Source organism: Oncorhynchus mykiss, chromosome 6, assembly GCF_057628025.1.
Source record: "Oncorhynchus mykiss isolate SJ-2025 chromosome 6, ASM5762802v1, whole genome shotgun sequence".
In the NCBI taxonomy this organism is placed as follows: domain Eukaryota; kingdom Metazoa; phylum Chordata; class Actinopteri; order Salmoniformes; family Salmonidae; genus Oncorhynchus; species Oncorhynchus mykiss.
In genome coordinates this window covers 39,714,412-39,731,888 of record NC_143027.1, presented here as the reverse complement: position 1 = coordinate 39,731,888, position 17,477 = coordinate 39,714,412, and the positions used below count along the sequence as shown (strand labels likewise).

General features: G+C 45.0%; 1 protein-coding gene and 1 long non-coding RNA gene across 16 annotated transcripts in view; one reads left to right on the top strand and one right to left on the bottom strand.

Moving 5' to 3' along the window:
* The window catches only part of aopep (aminopeptidase O (putative)), a 124,364-nt gene that overhangs the window by 21,484 nt on the left and 85,403 nt on the right, over positions 1–17,477 (top strand). The window contains exons 6-7 of one of the 15 annotated variants that reach the window (XM_090237910.1): positions 2,088–2,163; positions 2,306–2,628. The exons of the other annotated variants lie outside the window; for them this stretch is intronic. Coding sequence (XP_090094036.1) covers positions 2,088–2,154 — 67 coding nt within the window. The 3' untranslated portion in view covers positions 2,155–2,163; positions 2,306–2,628. Of the gene's footprint in view, positions 1–2,087; positions 2,164–2,305; positions 2,629–17,477 lie in introns of those variants that run through there. 15 annotated transcript variants of the gene reach the window in all.
* Positions 8,322–10,859, bottom strand: LOC110525923 (uncharacterized). Its single transcript, XR_005052100.2, has 3 exons — positions 10,693–10,859; positions 8,993–9,126; positions 8,322–8,846 (listed from the first exon to the last, which is right to left on the bottom strand). It is a non-coding gene; the product is annotated as an uncharacterized LOC110525923 (long non-coding RNA).

The following is a 17,477-nucleotide window of genomic DNA, read 5'->3' as shown; positions in this document are numbered from 1 at the left end:
TTACAGTTATTCAAATTTGAGTAATGTTCAGCAGGGTTTGCATGATTCAGCTTAGCACACTTGGCATACAACAGCTGGCAGAGCACACCAAAGCCGGTTAGAGTCTTTGGCCATACTGTACCCAGTCAACATGCTGGGCTCGGGCCTATTCCGTTTGAGATGTGGGGGACTCGGCATGGACTCGGTCGGACTTGGGGGGCTTCATGCGGTCCAAGCTATTCCAGAGTTTGGCAGAATCATATTACTCTGGGTTCCGGCTAATGGTACTTGGGCCGATTCCACTTAAGCTTATCCAGCCCGATTAACTTTTTCAGGAGTAGGGCCATTTGAGGAATTTTATGGTAATACCAATTGAATATACAAAGCGTTGTGATATTTCACCTCCAAGTCATCGAATTTGCTATGTCATTAAAATGTCATATTTGTGACAGTCTCTGGGGTCATGTACTGTAGCTATGAGAGATGGTCCCTAATTTAGAGAATCTCCAATGCTATAAATGCATTTGTTTTTACTACAGGCTATGGGAGTGTTTTTTTTGTACTTGCAGTCCACCCATATGAAAAGTGCACAGTCACTTCCATAACATTTGTTATAGGCTACCAGCATGTAAGATGAACATGCACAATATTACAGGATACCCTTACAAGAATGCACCTCCGTTAAAATGCAATAAAACTGCAGTACAATGAAATAATGTTTTTTTTTTAATTAATGATATCTGGTAGCTTGCTGTGTGTATTGGCTTCTAATGATACTCTTTTGTTGATGTCAACTGCACTGTTTGTGTTGCACATTTTCTTTTGTTCCACGGAATGCAATTTTGATGTTCTGTTATGACTAATTACATTTGTTTACAGAATTTAACAAATCACACGTAGGCCTGTCTTTTATTTCAATATCCTACTACAATCCACCAGGGTTTACAAAACCCTTCTTTTATTCCATTTATTTACATCAATAACGAGTAAGAAATTATTGCACCTGAATTTGACCCTGAGAATGTGACAAGTTATATTTTCCCTTAAAGCTTTTAAGTAATTAACGTAATGTGTTCAGTATTTCCGAAGTAAAGCGGCGGTTTGTTGGGGAGAAGAATGTCAAGGAAAGTTTTGCTAGCTAGCTAACGTTAATCATCCATGGACCTGGTAACTTTGTACCTGTTGTAGCTAGCTAGCTAACGTTAATCATCCATGGACCTGGTAACTTTGTACCTGTTGTAGCTAGCTAGCTAACGTTAATCAACTATGGACCTGGTAACTTTGTACCTGTTGTAGCTAGCTAGCTAACGTTAATCATCCATGGACCTGGTAACTTTGTACCTGTTGTAGCTAGCTAGCTAACGTTAATCAACTATGGACCTGGTAACTTTGTACCTGTTGTAGCTAGCTAGCTAACGTTAATCATCCATGGACCTGGTAACTTTGTACCTGTTGTAGCTAGCTAGCTAACGTTAATCATCCATGTACCTGGTGACTTTGTACCTGTTGTAGCTATCTAGCTAACGTTTTGGCATTTGTATATCTGTTTAGTTATTGACAGTACATGTGTGTTTGTGTGTGTGTATGTGTGTGTTCTCTCTCTCCGTGTGTGTGAGAGAGGGAGAGAGAGAGATGATGATCACAATAACTTTAGAAAACATTGTCATGTCAACGGTTTCATGCTAGCTGTGTATATGTGTCAGTGTGTTCTGTGAGAGAGAGAGAGATGATCACAAAAACATATGTAAAATGTTGTCGTCATTGTGTCATGCTAGCTGTGTGTTTGTGAGTGTGAGAGAGAGATAAATGGTTGATGAATATACATATAGGGAACTGTGTGTGTGTGTGTGTGTGTGTGTGTGTGTGTGTGTGTGTGTGTGTGTGTGTGTGTGTGTGTGTGTGTGAGAGAGAGAAAGCGAGAGTGTCTGAGCTAGCCTAATTCTTGAAACATGTATCCCCCAATATGTATGTGAATTTTCCTGATTCATCAGGGATACTTGTATTTTGTATTTGACAATACATTTAGCCAATCCCTGCTCCCCCCAACACTCATTCTAACGTTACAACTCTCAACTGCCCTTTTCAATTCTTGATTTTTTTTTTTGCAGGAATCTTCTAGCTTGGATTGAGGAAGGAATGAAAGGGAAGAAGTGCAGAAGTTATCCAACTGACTGACTAAGAAATGTAAATAGCTTAGGTTTTGCTGTCTCTCTCTCTCTCCTGTCTGCCAGATTGCTGAGGGGTAACGTAGTCAATGTACTTGCTAAGCCTGACTTAGTGAAGACCTTACGCAATGGTTAATCATGATTCGTCTCTGTCTTTACAGTTCCTGAAACATGTCAATGACCTGAGGCATAGCTTCTGTTACACAATGGCCGCCTACTCAGTTACCAGTGACCTATTCGGCCACATCCCAGGAAAAGGGGAGAGCAGCACCACCACTCTTTAAATCCACATGTTGTGACGGGAGAAAAAAGAGAGAAAAAAAAATGTTCCCGTAGTAAAAGGGATATTTTGTCAGGACAAGATGCTAGAATATGCATATAATTGACAGCGTAGGATAGAAAACACTCTAATGTTTCCAAAACTGTAAAAATATTGTCTGTGAGTATAACAGAACTGATGTTGCAGAGGAAAGCCTGAGAAAAATCCAATCTGGAAGTGCCTCCTGTTTTGAAAGCGCTGCGTTCCAATGAGTCCCTATTGAGCAGTGAATGGGCTATCAACCAGATTACTCTTTCTCCGTATTCCCGAAGGTGTCTACAGCATTGTGACGTAGTTTTACGCATTTATGTTGAAGAATACCCGTAAGCGGCTACATTGCGTAAGTGGTCACCTGATGCTCCCAGAGAGATTCTCGCGTAAAATACAGAGGTAGCCATTACTCCAATCGGCCCTACTGAAAAACGAATTGTCCCGATGGATATATTATCGAATAGATATTTGAAAAACACCTTGAAGATTGATGATAAACAATGTTTGCCATGTTTCTGTCGGTATTATGGAGCTAATTTGGAATATTTTTCGCTGTTTTCGTGACTGCAATTTCCGGGCGATTTCTCAGCCAAACGTGAAGAACAAACGGAGCTATTTCGTCTACAAAAATAATATTTTTTGAAAGAAGGAACATTTGCTATCTAACTGGGAGTCTCGTGAGTGAAAACATCCGAAGCTCATCAAAGGTAAACGATTTAATTTGATTGCTTTTCTGATTTCCGTGACCAAGTTACCTGCTGCTAGCTGGACAAAATGCTATGCTAGGCTATCGATAAACTTACACAAATGCTTGTCTAGCTTTGGCTGTAAAGCATATTTTGAAAATCTGAGATGACAGGGTGATTAACAAAAGGCTAAGCTGTCTCAATATATTTAATTTGTGATTTTCATGAATAGGAATATTTTCTAGGAATATTTATGTCCGTTGCGTTATGCTAATTAGTGTCAGGCGATGATTACGCTCCCGCATGGGGAGTCACTAGAGGTTATTAAATCCATAGGAGTGTATATTTTGGTAACGTCCTCCAGGAACTATAAAAAAAACACAATGTTTACATCTTACAGTTAATATAAGGGCACAAGGCAAAACCCAAATGCAGACACAGGAGGCAGATGGTAGAGCTCCAATATTTATTATAACAAAGGGAGTAGGCAAAGGCAGGTCGGGGACAGGCGAGAGTTCATTAACCAGGTCAGAGTCCAAACAGTACAAGATGATAGGCAGTCACGAGGTCAGGCCAGGCAGGGGTCAGAAACTAGATCCGAGTCCAAAAACAGTACAAGGGGATAAGCAGGCTGGTAGTCAGAACAGGCAGAGTGGTCGGGCAGGCGGGTTCGGAGTCAGGACAGGCAAGGGTCGAAACCCGGAGGACTAGATTGGGAAAAATAGGAGCAAGGAAAAACGCTGGTTGACTTGGCAAACAAGACAAACTGGCACAGAGAGACAGGAAACACAGGGATATATACACTGGGGATAATAAGCGACACCTGGAGGGGGTGGAGACAATCACAAGGACAGGTGAACCAGATCTGGGTGTGACACTGATCTTCAAATTGATTCCTACTAGCCAGCTTTGTAAGAGCTAGGTTTGTACTAGCTATACTGATGATCATGAATTTTTTTTCTCTGCATCAGGTCTTACTGAGACTGGATTCCCCAAGAGACATGGTATTCAGCTGCCCATGATTGCCTGATCTTACACTCTTAGGAAAAAAAAGGTGCTATCTAGAACGTAAAAGGGTTCATCGGCTGTCCCCATAGAGCCTTTTAAAGAACCCTTTTTGTGTCACCCCCTGCACTCGAGGGAGCCAGGCTGCCCTGCATTACGTGCACTCCTGCCGCCATCACGCACGTCAGCGATTTATTGGACTCACTTTGGACTCAATCACCTGTTTATTACCGCCCCTATATTTGTCAGTTCCCCAGCTCTGTTCCCTGCTGCTGCATTAATTGTCTTATGTCTGTATTCCCTGGTTCTGACGCTGTTCCTGTCCTGTTCCGATTAAATTCTGACTCCCCGTACCTGCTTCTCTTCTCCAGCGTCATTCCTTACATTTTTGGTTCCATGTAGAACCCTTTTACCTGGAACAAAAAAGGGTTGTCATATGGGGACAGCCAAGGAGATCCAATTGAAATGGCACTGCTTCTAATAATATATGTTTGTAAAGCAAATAAAATCCCATTTCAACTTTAATTGCAAAAACCTTGTGTCCTGATTCAAGACTCATCCACTGGTGAGTCATGTAAAGTTCCTCCCATTTGTCTCTAGCCCATTCTCCCTATCGCTCACTCAAACTCACACACGTGCACAGTTGCAGAGAAGAGGAAGAGATTTGCAAATTACACCCATTTCTAACAATGTTTGTTGCAGAATTGATATGACAGACATAACTTAAGAGTAAGTGTCATGAAAAGCCAGAAAACTCAGGAGGTTGATGTGTTGCGGGCCCTTTGGAAAGTCCTAAAATATGCCCCTGACCGCCATAGTGGAGGACACAAAGTATGTATATGATTAAGTTGCTCTTTTTTGAAGACATCTCTAAGCTATAACTTCCACAAATTTCTTCAACTAGTACCATGGAAATACTTTGAGCCAGCTGAGTCCACAAAGTTTCTTCAGGAATGTCCTCAAATTGATAGTAGTTATGCGCAGATTTTCTTCACTACAGCTCTGACCCATCACACCACTCTTATTAATCAAATGAAACAATCGGCCTTTATATACTCTGTGTCCCGATCTATCTATGCATGTAATGCCTGTGGGTGAATTATGAAACAATTACTGTATGCAGATGTGCAAAAAAAATGGTTGCTTGATCTATTTTAAACGTAAGAATATGTTGCAGATTTAAACTTATTGGTGACTATGGAAACAAATAGAAACGTAATGAACAATATTTTCAATATCCAACTTTTTCCTCTGCAATACTTTTTTCCAGTAGGTAATAAGCAAAGAAAAATATGTCACATTCTGGTCAGTAATACTGAAGTCACACTGACTTCCTTTCAACCAGGTTTTGCCAACTGGGATGCTATAATGTTAAAGAGAAAAATATGCTCACTTGTCTGACTCTCATAAAAGGGGGCATGTCTGTAGCACAGTACTTCTCATTTCCCACTCTGGGGTAATGTGATGGGCTGTCACTGTTAAGTAGCTCTCTGTAGCCCTGGAGGTCCATCCATCTGTAGTAAGTGCAACACAGGGTGCATTGGCCAATTCATTGACAATTTCATCTTTAGCTTGCATATATAAAGCAGTGCGTGAGGGCAAAGTTCGCAATGTGGCTCGAGCACTTTCACAGGGTGGGGCCCCGGCATACCTACTGAACGGAACAAACATACCTCAAAGTATATTCAAAAACGTTTTGGGAAATGTGTCGTTCGGGAAAAACCATTCTGCAACGTAGAAACATTCAAGCAACTAAACGCACCCCTTGTTTAGGGCCTAGTTGGAACAAAATCCTGCAGTACCGGTGGCACTCCAGGAACAGGGTTGCCTACCGCTGCTCTAGGGTCCTGTGGTGAAGCAACTGCTATGCAAGGCATTGGGCAACAGCTTTCTTCCAGGGCCCATATTCACAAAGCATCCCTGAGTAGGGATAGTGATCTAGGATAACCTCCCCCTTGTCAATGTTATATTACTCAGTGTGAAGGCAAAACCGATCCTAAAATCACCACTCCTACTCTGAGATTCTTTGGGAATAAGGGTCTTGGCCTATCAGCATGTTGGCCTGTCAGCATGTTGGCCTATCAGCATGTTGGCCTGTCAGCAATGCCACTCCACCTGAAATGCAAAAAAACATGAATAGGAATTAGCTTAGTCAGTAACTTAGCTAACTAGGTAATTAAACACTTATGTAAATGTGCACAAGCCTAATTAGCCAAATTATATGAAAACAACACAGCCTATTTGAAGTGAAATTATACTGAACAAAAATATAAATGCAACATGAAAAGTGTTGGTCCCATGTTTCATCAGCTGAAATAAAAGTTCACAATTTTCCATACGCACAAAAAGTTTTTCAAATTTTGGACACATTTATTTACTTTCCTGTTAGTGAGCATTTCTCCTTTTCCAAGATAATCAATCCACCTGACAGGTGTGGCACATCATGAAACTGATTAATTTTTTTACCATAAGCCACCTCCAACGTCGTTTTAGAGAATTTGGGAGTCCGTCTAACCGACCTCAAAACCGCAGACCATGTGTAACCACGCCAGCCCATGACCTCCACATCTGGCTTCTTCACCTGCGGGATCGTCTGAGACCAGCCACCCTGCCAGCTGATGAAACTGTGGGTTTGCACAACCAAAGAATTTCTGCACAAACTGTTAGAAACTGTCTCAGGGAAGCTCATGTGTGCTCATTGTCCTCACCAAGGTCTTGACCTGATTGGAGTTCAGCACGCTGGAGAAGTGTACTCTTCACAGTTGAATCGGTTAGTGTAGGTAATTGAGTAATATGTACATGTAGGTAGGGGTAAAGTGTCTATGCATAGATAATAAACAGTAGCAGCAGTGTATTTGAAGAGTGTGAAGGAATGTGAATGTATGTGTGTGTGTGGCGGCAATATGTGTGTGTGTGTTGGAGTGTCAGTGTAGTTAGTATGTGTGAGTGTGTGGTTAGATTCCAGTGAGTGAACATTGAGACTGTGCAAGAAAATCAGGACAACAAAAATGTGAATAAATAGGGAGGTCAATGCAAATAGTCCGGTTAGCCATTTGATTAACAGTTCAGCAGTCTTATGGCTTGGGGGTAGAAGCTATTAAGGAGCCTTTTGGTCCCAAACTTACCGCTTGCCATGCAGTAGCAGAGAGAATATTCTAAGACTTGGGTGGCTGAAGTCTATGACAATATTTTGGGCCTTCGTCTGACACCCCGCCTGGTATAGATGTCCTGGATGGCAGGAAGTGCGGCCCCAGTGATGTACTGTGCTGTTCGCACTACCCTCTGTAGCGCCTTGTGGTCGGATGCTGAGCAGTTGCCATTCCAAGCGGTGATGCAACCATGCTCTCGATGGTGCAGCTGTAGAACATTGAGGATATGAGGACCCATGCCAAATCTTTCCAGCCTCCTAAGGTGGAATACATTGCTGTCATGCCCTCTTCACGATTGTCTTGGTGTGTTTGGACCATGATTTGTCAGAGCGTATATGGCGTCGTGTGGGCAAGCGGTTTACTGATGTCAACGTTGTGAACAGAGTGCCCCATGGTGGCATAGGGGTTATGGTATGGGCAGGCATAATCTACCCATTGAGCATGTATGGGATGATCTGGATCGACTTGTACGATAGTTCCAGTTCCATCCAATATTCAACAACTTCGCACAGTCATTGAAGAGGAGTGGGACAACATTCCACAGGCCACAATCAACAGCCTGATCAACTCTATGTGAAGGAGATGTGTCGCGCTGCATGAGACAAATCGTGGTCACACCAGATACTGACTGGTTTTCTGATCCACGCCCCTACCTCTTTTTTTAAGGTATCTGTGACCAGATGCATAACTGTATTCCCAATCATGCGAAATTCATAGTTTAGGACCTCATTCATTTATTTCAATTTACTGATTTTCTTATATGAACTAACTCAGTCAAATCTTAAAAATTGTGCATGTTACGTGTATATTTTTGTTCTGTGTAGTGTAGCAGGTTCAAGGGTGTGGGGTTTCCACGTCACCAAGTTCAATAAATAAACACGAACAAGGAGCACAGCTAGAATGCAAATGGGGAGTTTATTAGGGAGTTTTGCACACTGGGGAAAAGGGGGAATTCACCAACCCACAGTCCACAATCTGTTCTTGTTGTTCGTTCCGTTCTCCAGGGGTAATCCTAAAACTCGGGTCCTCAGCCAAACTGAGTCGGTACACAATGGGGTAATCAAACAGTCCAAGTCACAACATGTAATCACACAGATATTTCTCTCTCTTCTCACTCTACACGCTTCCCTGTCCGTTCTCTGCCCCTTTGTGCAGGCTGCTTCCTCTTTTATCCCCAAGTACTCCCTGGCTTAATGAGCAACAGGCTCGCCTCATTGGGGCAGGAAGTCCATATAAGACTCGGGGGTGGAGCCAGCAGGCTGCAAGATATCCCTTCAATAACCACTCACCTCACCCTGCTGTCTGCCACACTGGGAGGGAGTGGCGGTCCAGCTCCCTAGAGCGTCCCTCCTGGAGAGGGCATTGGCATTTCCATGGGCTGCACCTGATCTGTGGGAGAGAAGGGAGAGAGTCCTGTTGACGCTTGGGGCACTTCTCGGATCGAGAACATCAGGTTGGGTAGCAGCTGATCCCAATTCCTTCCGTCCACCTCCATCACCTTCTTTAGCATCTGCTTCAGGTTTTGATTGAATCTTTCCACCAACCCATCGGTCTGTGGGTGATACACCAAGGTGTGCAACTGGGTTATTTTCATTCAGTTTGCATAGATCCTTCATGATTCGCAACATGAACAGGGTGCCCTGGTCGGTCAATATCTCATCGGGATGTTTACTCAGGAAAACAGCATGACTAACTCACGTGCAATTCCCTTGGTGGCCATGGTGCGCAGGGGAATGGCTTCTGGGTACCAGGTGGCATAATCCAGAATCACCAGGATGTATTGGTGCCCCCGGTTGCTCTTGGGTAGAGGTCCCACCAGGTCCCTTGCGATCCTGCTGAAAGGGAGGGAATTAAGGGGCTGCGAAAGTAGGGGTTTGGCACTACTTGCTGGCACTACGGGCAACTGGGGCAGTAATCTTCCACTCTCTTCACCCCCGGCCAGTAAATCGTGCCTTGATCCCCTCCATGGGCTTTCCGTCCTCCACGGTCACCTGCTGGAGAGCGCTGGCCAAGTTGGGATCCTCCAGTTGGGCCGTGCCGAACCGGCCCACTAGAGAGGTGGGCTCTGGTGCCACCTCATGGTCCATCGGGAACATGTCTTCCCGACTCGCCACCTCTCCCTTCAGTCTTGCTCACCCTCCGAGAGGGGTTCTGTTGAAATCTGGGGTTCCACTTCCTGGAATCCACACATCCGGGCATCCCTCCTTCTGGCTTCCCTCCCACCTCTCCGGCTTCCTCCTCACTTCTGGTTCCCTACATATCCGGACATACTGGTCCACAGTTGGCGAACGTCGGGGAAATCCCTCCCGATAAGGACCGGCACAGGCAGGTTCAGGATGACTCCCACTGGCCCCGTGTGTTGTCCCTTTGTGGTCTGTAGGTGTAGGAGTGTGGTAGGGTAGACCTTGGTCTTACCGTGTATGCATGTGATGACCACGATGTCAGCCAGGTTCGGGGACTGGGCGATGTCGGGGTCACCATACTCCCGGAGTCCACAAGTGCCGTTGTGTCCTTTCTGTTGGCTCTTACCGGGGTGACAGGGGAAGGACCACTCTCCTGAGCCCAGCATGCCATCAGAAAGCCACAGGGCAGTTGCTTGGCTTGCTTATTTTTTTGCTTCAAACGGGAGAGAGCATAGAAATGTATCTATGACCACTTTCTCAATGGGCGTGAGCATCAGTGTTTTAGCAGTTAGCCAGTTCTTGGCCAGCCTAATTAGATCATGCATTTTCAATCGGGGGGACGCTGTAGGATCATACGCCCAATCATGGAATCTTTGTGCCCTGTTAATCAGGGTGTAACTATACCGACGCAGGATTTCCTTTTTCAGCCCCTCGTAATGTGTCACCTGGTCAGCCATCAAATCCTGATAGGTCTTCTGTGCCGCACCTGACAGGAAGGGTGCTAGCAGGCTGGCCCATTGCTCATGGGGCCATTCCCTAGCCGCCGTCCTCTCGAAGGCTTGGAGGAAAGCCTCGATGTCGTTAGCCTCTGTCAGCTTCAGTATAAACCTACTGGGTTTGGGACAAGAGTCTGCTGCACCTGCCGCATTTTCGGCCTGGGCGGCTGTCAGCTGGCTGAGTTCAGCTCGCAGGAGAGCGGTCTGCTGGCTCTGTTCCTCCAGCAGTTCCCGATGCATAGCCTGCTGGGCTATGTTCGTCTCCACCAGCTGTTTCACCAATGCTTCCATTGTGCTCCGTGCCTGTTATTGAGTTATTAGTTATTGAGCCTGGTTTGGGTTGCCCGCATTCTCCACCACATGTAGCAGTTTCAAGGGTGTGGGGTTTCCATGTCACCAAGTTCAATAACCAAACACGTACAAGGAGCACAACTAGAATGCAAATGGGGAGTGTATTAGGGAGTTTTGCACACTGGAGTAAAGGGGGGAATTCACTAACCGTTTCACAGTCCACAATCCGTTCTCATTGTCTGTTCCGTTCTTCAGGGGTAATCCTAAAACTCGGGTCCTCAACCAAACCTGTACACAAGTGGGGTAATCAGACAGTCCAGGTCACAACAGGTAATCACACAGGTATTTCTCTCTCTTCTCACACTTCATAACACACTCTTCCAACTCCATTCTCTGCCCCCTTTGTGTAGGCCGCTTCCTCTTTGTCCCCAAATACTCCCTGGCTTAATGAGCTACAGGCTCGCCTCGTTGGGGAAGGCAGTCCATATAAGGCTCGGGGGTGGAGCCAGCGGGCTGCAATGTATCTCCCTTCAATAACCACTCCCCTCACCTCTCCCTGCCGTCTGCCACAATAGTTTCAATCTATATGGCTGTAGTCCGGTGCCTTATTGTCAAAAGCAACCCACTCATAACAGTCACCTGGTGCAGCCAGACAGTCAATGGCTCAGTGTTCCAAAACTGTTCACCTGTTTCTACGTCAAGCAAGGTGTTTTTATGGTGCACGTTTAGCACAGCGGCATATAATCAATGTTATTTTTTGCAATTCCTTCTTGCTCCAGTGTTAGGAATACTGGAGTGATGTCAGCGTAAATGTGTCAACATGTTTGAGGTGATGGCAGCTGCATAGGCTATTCTGGTTGAGCTGTGGAGGCATGCTCTCTTTGTCCATCGCTGTTGTAATCTACTGGGAGACCAAAATGTTATCAAACTGGAGATCTAAACGATGATGGAGAATCCTCCTGGTTTCGCCCACCACTCGCCATCGTACAGAACTAGTTCCAGGCTGCATTTTTAAAATTACGTTGTTCGTTTCATTGCGACGTGCATATTGTATCTAGATGCAAAAGTATCTTGTATTTTATTTTGATGTATTGTTCTGTCGGGTATCTTGTATTTGTATTAAGATACTTTTAGATGTATCTTTTGACAATGCCTGCATGCATGTACACACACACACACACACACACATACATACACACAGCGTATAGAGATCCAGACACCCCCCGCAGGGAGAGGCCTGAGATCAGGGTCACTTTAATAGCTCCTTCTCGTTATGTGGGGACCTAAAATGTAGTTCCATTGAAAATTGTATTTTCCCTAACCCCTTATATTAACCGTAACCTAAACCTAACTCCTAACCCTCAACCTAACCACTTACTCTCAACCTAACCACTTACCCTAATTGAGACTCTAAACCTAAACCTAACCCCTAAGCTTAAAATAGGAAGACACTTCCTTTTTTTCATTTGTGGAGACTTTTTAGGTCTGCACCCACTCACACACACGCACACACATACACACACACACAAACGCTGCTGCTGCTTCCTGATGAAAATGTCTTGTGTCTGTATGACATAGTGTAGATGAATGTGGAGGAGTTAACTGCTCTGTATCACTTCTCTTCAGTTTATTTATTGATATCTAACAGATTTGTCATAGCACACACATGACTCAGCTCTGTCCCTGTTTGACTTTGGAATGACCTAATGCAGGTCTGTGTGCCTGTGTGTGTGTGTGCTACTATGTGTGTGTGCGTGCATACACTTTTTGTCTGTGTGTGTGTGTGTGTGTGTACGCCTGTGTGTGTCTCTGTGTGTGTGTACGCCCATAATCTCCCCATCACGTCGGGCCACATCACCCTGTTCCAATGGGGAGTTTCAGGAAGGGCACGGCATTTCCCCCGCTCTTTGAAGCGGCTGGCTGTGTGTCCCTCAACAGCTCTTTCAGAAGCAGCAGGACATAGCAGGAATACTCGGCTCGCCACGTGGGCAAATAAGGATATTTCTCCCGGCAGGAAAATCTGGTGGTTTCCACAGTTTTTAGACGGAAATGACCCAAGGACTTGAAATAGGGTATTATTCTGGACTGGTTTATTCTCCCTCACATAGCAGAGAGGGTATTGATAGTGCATTTGGATGACGCACAGTTTTAATACAATAGTCTGGTAACGTGCTTAGTAGTGTGCTTGGATGACATCAGACATATATTGTGTTATTTGTTTGACACGATATAATAGATTGCTGAGATGTATTATCACGTGTCAGAATGAATCTTCTATTCATATGAGCCTTCTAATAAATCTACTACATAGTGAGTGCTGTCCTATTCATTGTTGATGGACTACATGCAGAACCAGTTTTCTGTTCTGCAGGGAAGCAAAATAACTTTGGAATGAGCACATCGTTTGCTTATTTTGTTTTTGCCTGATACATCAGGATGCTTTCTGACTGAAACATCCCGCCATTTATCAAACCCAACAGTCTTTTGTCATCATTCTCCCCTTAGGTTGTGGCTGATCCTCACATACAGGATACATTTGAATAGATTAGGATCCATTGCCCTTATATCTTTTGGTTGTTTTCTCGATGGAGGCAGACCCCCCCCCCCCCCCCCCCCCCCCCCCCCTCCTTTCAGTGCTAGATGGCGGGCACTGATACGCTCATTCTCAGCATGTCCTCTCTCTCTCTCTCTCTCTCTCTCTCTCTCTCTCTCTCTCTCTCTCTCTCTCTCTCTCTCTCTCTCTCTCTCTCTCTCAGCACGTAAGCCCACACAGAGCCCCTGCCAACTCCCTCAATCACAACTATTATCCCAATTAGAACAACACTAAAATAGCACACACCGAACGGCTTAATGCACAAGCAATTACTTTGTTCTCAAGATGTATTATTTTCTATTCAGAGAGAGTTTGACCTGAGATTGCCTCTCCTGCCTCGGTGTGAATGGGTCCTAATGGATAGGGAAACGAGAAGGTTAACCTGTCTGGGAGGGAATCGGTGATATAAGGAGTACTACAGTAGAGACGACACCTGGAAGACACCTGATTTAACAAATATGTAAAGAATTAGCAGGTTGTTAAAAGGCCAGATCCACGTCCTCACCGGCTGAACTAGGTGGTAATATACCTGTCAGATGCACTAGGCCTGAGTTATGTCCACATCCTGACCTCTGTGAGAGGTTGTAGAGGAAGATTTTCAGCTTGACTTCAGACCACTGCATAGTTTATGGGCATCAGGAAGTAAGGGTGGCCATTGGTACCCGTAAGGAGGAAGTGGAGAAGAGTGTGTGCCATATCCCCCAGAGTACAGCTTCTGTCCTGAAGCAGTTTAGTTCACTAGCTGAGCTGTCTGTCACAGGCTGTCTGTCACCCACTTAACCCTGGGTTGAGTACAGAGGACATGGTCTGTATTAAAAAAGCATCTCAGAATAGTGCTGATCTAGGATCAGTTTTGCCTTTGAGACCACAATTATATGGACAGGGGGGACCTGACCCTTGATCAGTGGTCCTACTCTGAGGCTTTATTGATTTGGGCTCAGGCTTCTATTCAAGCAAACCAATATCCAGAAGTTTCTGGAGTTAGAATAAAAATTCAGTTTCAGAATCCATGTTTGTTCGGTTAATAAAACAATGTGTACTCTTGTCTTGTTAGTGGTGGATGGGGAGTTTGTCGGAGGAGTTGTATTAGCTAAGTCTTCCCAGCTGATAACAGACTCTCTTTTCGTCCAAAACACAACTCTGTGGGTGGAAACAATGAGCATATGACAATGTCATGATGTCCTCACGTTAGTTGGTGGGACCTAGGACACCCCATAGCACCCCCATGGCACTCCCATAGCACCCTAACCTCTCAGTGTGACCGATGTTATGTGTTAATGATGTTTAACTCCACATTGAACGTCATGTGACCAGAGCTGACAGGACTAGTTGGTGCAGTGAGACGTGAGATTGACCATGATAGGGGGTGCGAGGCAGGGATAGCATAGACGGGTTGGTTGTTTAGCAACAAAACTGACGCGTGCTCAGCTATGGGGGAAATATACAGGGTTGGCTTTGATTGTTGTCAACGTGTAAGCTATATTTAATCTCCAATGTTTATTGAAAACATAAATCCATTTGCACAATGAGCACCTGTTGTCTCTCAAATACATTGTTGCAGTTGTTGGTTAGCTATTTTAGCCATATTAGCACTGATGTGAAATCTGTCAAAACGCCTCAAAACAAGACTTGGTGTCAAGAGCAAGACGAAACGAGCTGAGACGAGCAGAGTCACGACAACACGCTGACTTCTGCCCCATGGAAGCGTGCACATCGTTTCCCTGACGTTGTCGGCTAACCCAGCTGTGAGTGAGTGAGTGAGTGAGTGAGTGAGTGAGTGAGTGAGTGAGAGAGAGAGAGAGAGAGAGAGAGAGAGAGAGAGAGAGAGAGAGAGAGAGAGAGAGAGAGAGAGAGAGAGAGAGAGAGAGAGAGAGAGAGAGAGAGAGAGAGAGAGAGAGAGAGAGAGAGAGAGAGAGAGAGAGAGAGAGAGAGAGAGAGAGAGAGAGAGAGAGAGAGAGAGAGAGAGAGAGAGAGAGAGAGAATAGCTCATTAGTTGGTGAGAAAAGGGGGGAGATAGAGGGTTGAGGAGGGGAAGACGGAGCGGAATCCCATGTGATGTGGTCACAGTGTGGGAGACAGATGTGAGGCATTATGAATGTGTCTCAACCCTAATAGGCCAAAAGAAGGAGAGTTAGTGGTAGAGAGAGAGAAGGGAGAGATTTTCCTTGCCTTATTGTCACTCTGTCTCATGGTCTCCTTTATTCTCTCTCTCTCTCCCTCCCTCCCTCCCTCTTTCTCTTTCTGTCCTTGCCGCCCCCTCCCTCTCCCCCTCCTCTCTTTCTCTCAGTGGATTCCCTTCCTTTCTTCTCCCCTCTCCAAAGTGAGGTGGTCGGTAACTCTAGAAGTGTGCGACAGAGAGCGTCTCTTTCAGACCGAGGGACTTTGTCACCAAAGACAGCTGTTAATCAAATAGTCAAGGATGAGCTAGCTCTTTCTCCACGTCTTAAGTGGACTCCTCTCTCCTGTACGCACACAATAGAACCTGACGATTGGAGGAAGGCTCTGCATGCCTGCACCTGGGGATAAAGGCAGGAATGTTCAGACACACTGTAGTAATTGCTAAACGACTAGATTTCTCTCTCCGGTTCTTTTTTTCTAGGGCCTTATTGCACTTTAATGCATTTTCTGCCCTTCCTCTCACTCCCCCTGTAGTTGAATTCCACCCCTCTTCACTTCAAAAGTATTCTTGGTTGTTTAATGAAGATAGCAGGGTCCAATTTAGAAAGTGTGTTGTTATTGCTAGAACATTCCTCCCCTGGTTATCTGGGGCCTCCACTTCCTTGCTCTCGATCTGTTGTATAGGTTTACCGTCCGTCCCCACAAGGTTCTCAGCACTCGAGTGCCTGCTTTTAACCCTTACTCTGCCACAAAATGCTCTGCTGTTTTCGAATGAAACACAACGACTTGCTTGACTTGATCGGAAGTATAGTGTGGGAGATAGAGTAACATCCGCTCCCTGTTTCTACTCCCACCACCAGTGATCCTTAATAAAGCTTTTCTGAGTGTTCACGGACATGCTCTCTGGTCTGAAACGAGGCTTTGTTGGCAGTACCCGAGTGGTCAGTCACATAGTGCCAGATTCCCGTGCAATAAAGCTGCATCTTCGTTCCCTCGCTGATGAATGGTTATCTAATGTTCCCTCTGGTCAGCCACAGCGAGATGGTCAGAGTTATTTGTTGTTGTCATATTCTCACCAGATGATGGTCAGACGTGGTTATTGCTTTCTCCGGATGACTACTCTGCCTCTGAACGAGGCTATACAAACAATGGGTGCGGACCGCGTTAAAATCACAAGAGCGGATGAAAAAAACTGTATTTCATAGTGAGATTGTCTCTTTTCCATCCAGACCGTGTTTTGATTACAGTTTGGGCTACACCACCAGCTGTTTGCCGATGTTCAGCAGACCCAGTGATATAGTATACATTATCTACACTATTTATGCAATGTATTGCCCCATCTATGGCTGTGGTGTCTGAAGAGTGACATTGTATTGCCTTTTCAACCGTCTAATCTGTAATATAAAGGAGCTGGCAGCAGCTGCCATCTGCCCTGTGTTTAACAGTAACACTGGCACACTGTACCATAACTCTGGATTAACAGCCTTTGCAAGACAGGCCTGTCGCTGCACACCCATTCCACTGACTAATGGATGAGTCCAGTGCACCCATTCCATTAGGTGATGGATGGGCTCATTGTGTGGTGAGGGGATGTTTATGCAGTATCTTTTTTTATGACAGGCTCTTTGAGACTGAGGATGGTAGGTAATTTCATTAGTCTGGGTAGAGCCAGACATCTTAACGTCGGAACGAGATATTTCAAACCCAGCGCTGTGTAATGTTCAGTACAAATTGTCTCGATGGGTCGGGCTTTGCCTGCAGTCTGAGGGAAAGTAGCAGGGTTTTCAGTTTGATACTGCACATGTTGTCAAATATCAGAGTTTGGCTGTTCTGTCTGTATATACATACATCTGTACGTGGGTTATTGAGTATTGACACATCTATAGCTTATGTATGTGATTTACAGATGTTTCAATATGTTGTTAAAATAATGTTGGTAGCAACGTGAAGATCATTGTGGAAATCTGTTACAGCTCAAGTCGAATACAAAACCTACAATGCAATGCTCTCTATATGGGCTTGCTGGCTACACTATAATGCCACAGTCACAATAATACCAAAGTCAATATCAGTATTTGAAGTAGCTAGTTACCGTAGATACAAAATCGACTAAACGAACTGCACTTGTAAATTAGGAGTTTACAATCGCACCAGGTTCAACCTGCAGATCGGGTGCTTTGCAGTGTAGAGTCTGACGTTCGCAACGGCACCATGCAATGCACCTGTAACGTCCGTCGATAAATGAAGACCAAGGTGCGGCGTGGTAGGCGTACATTTTCTTT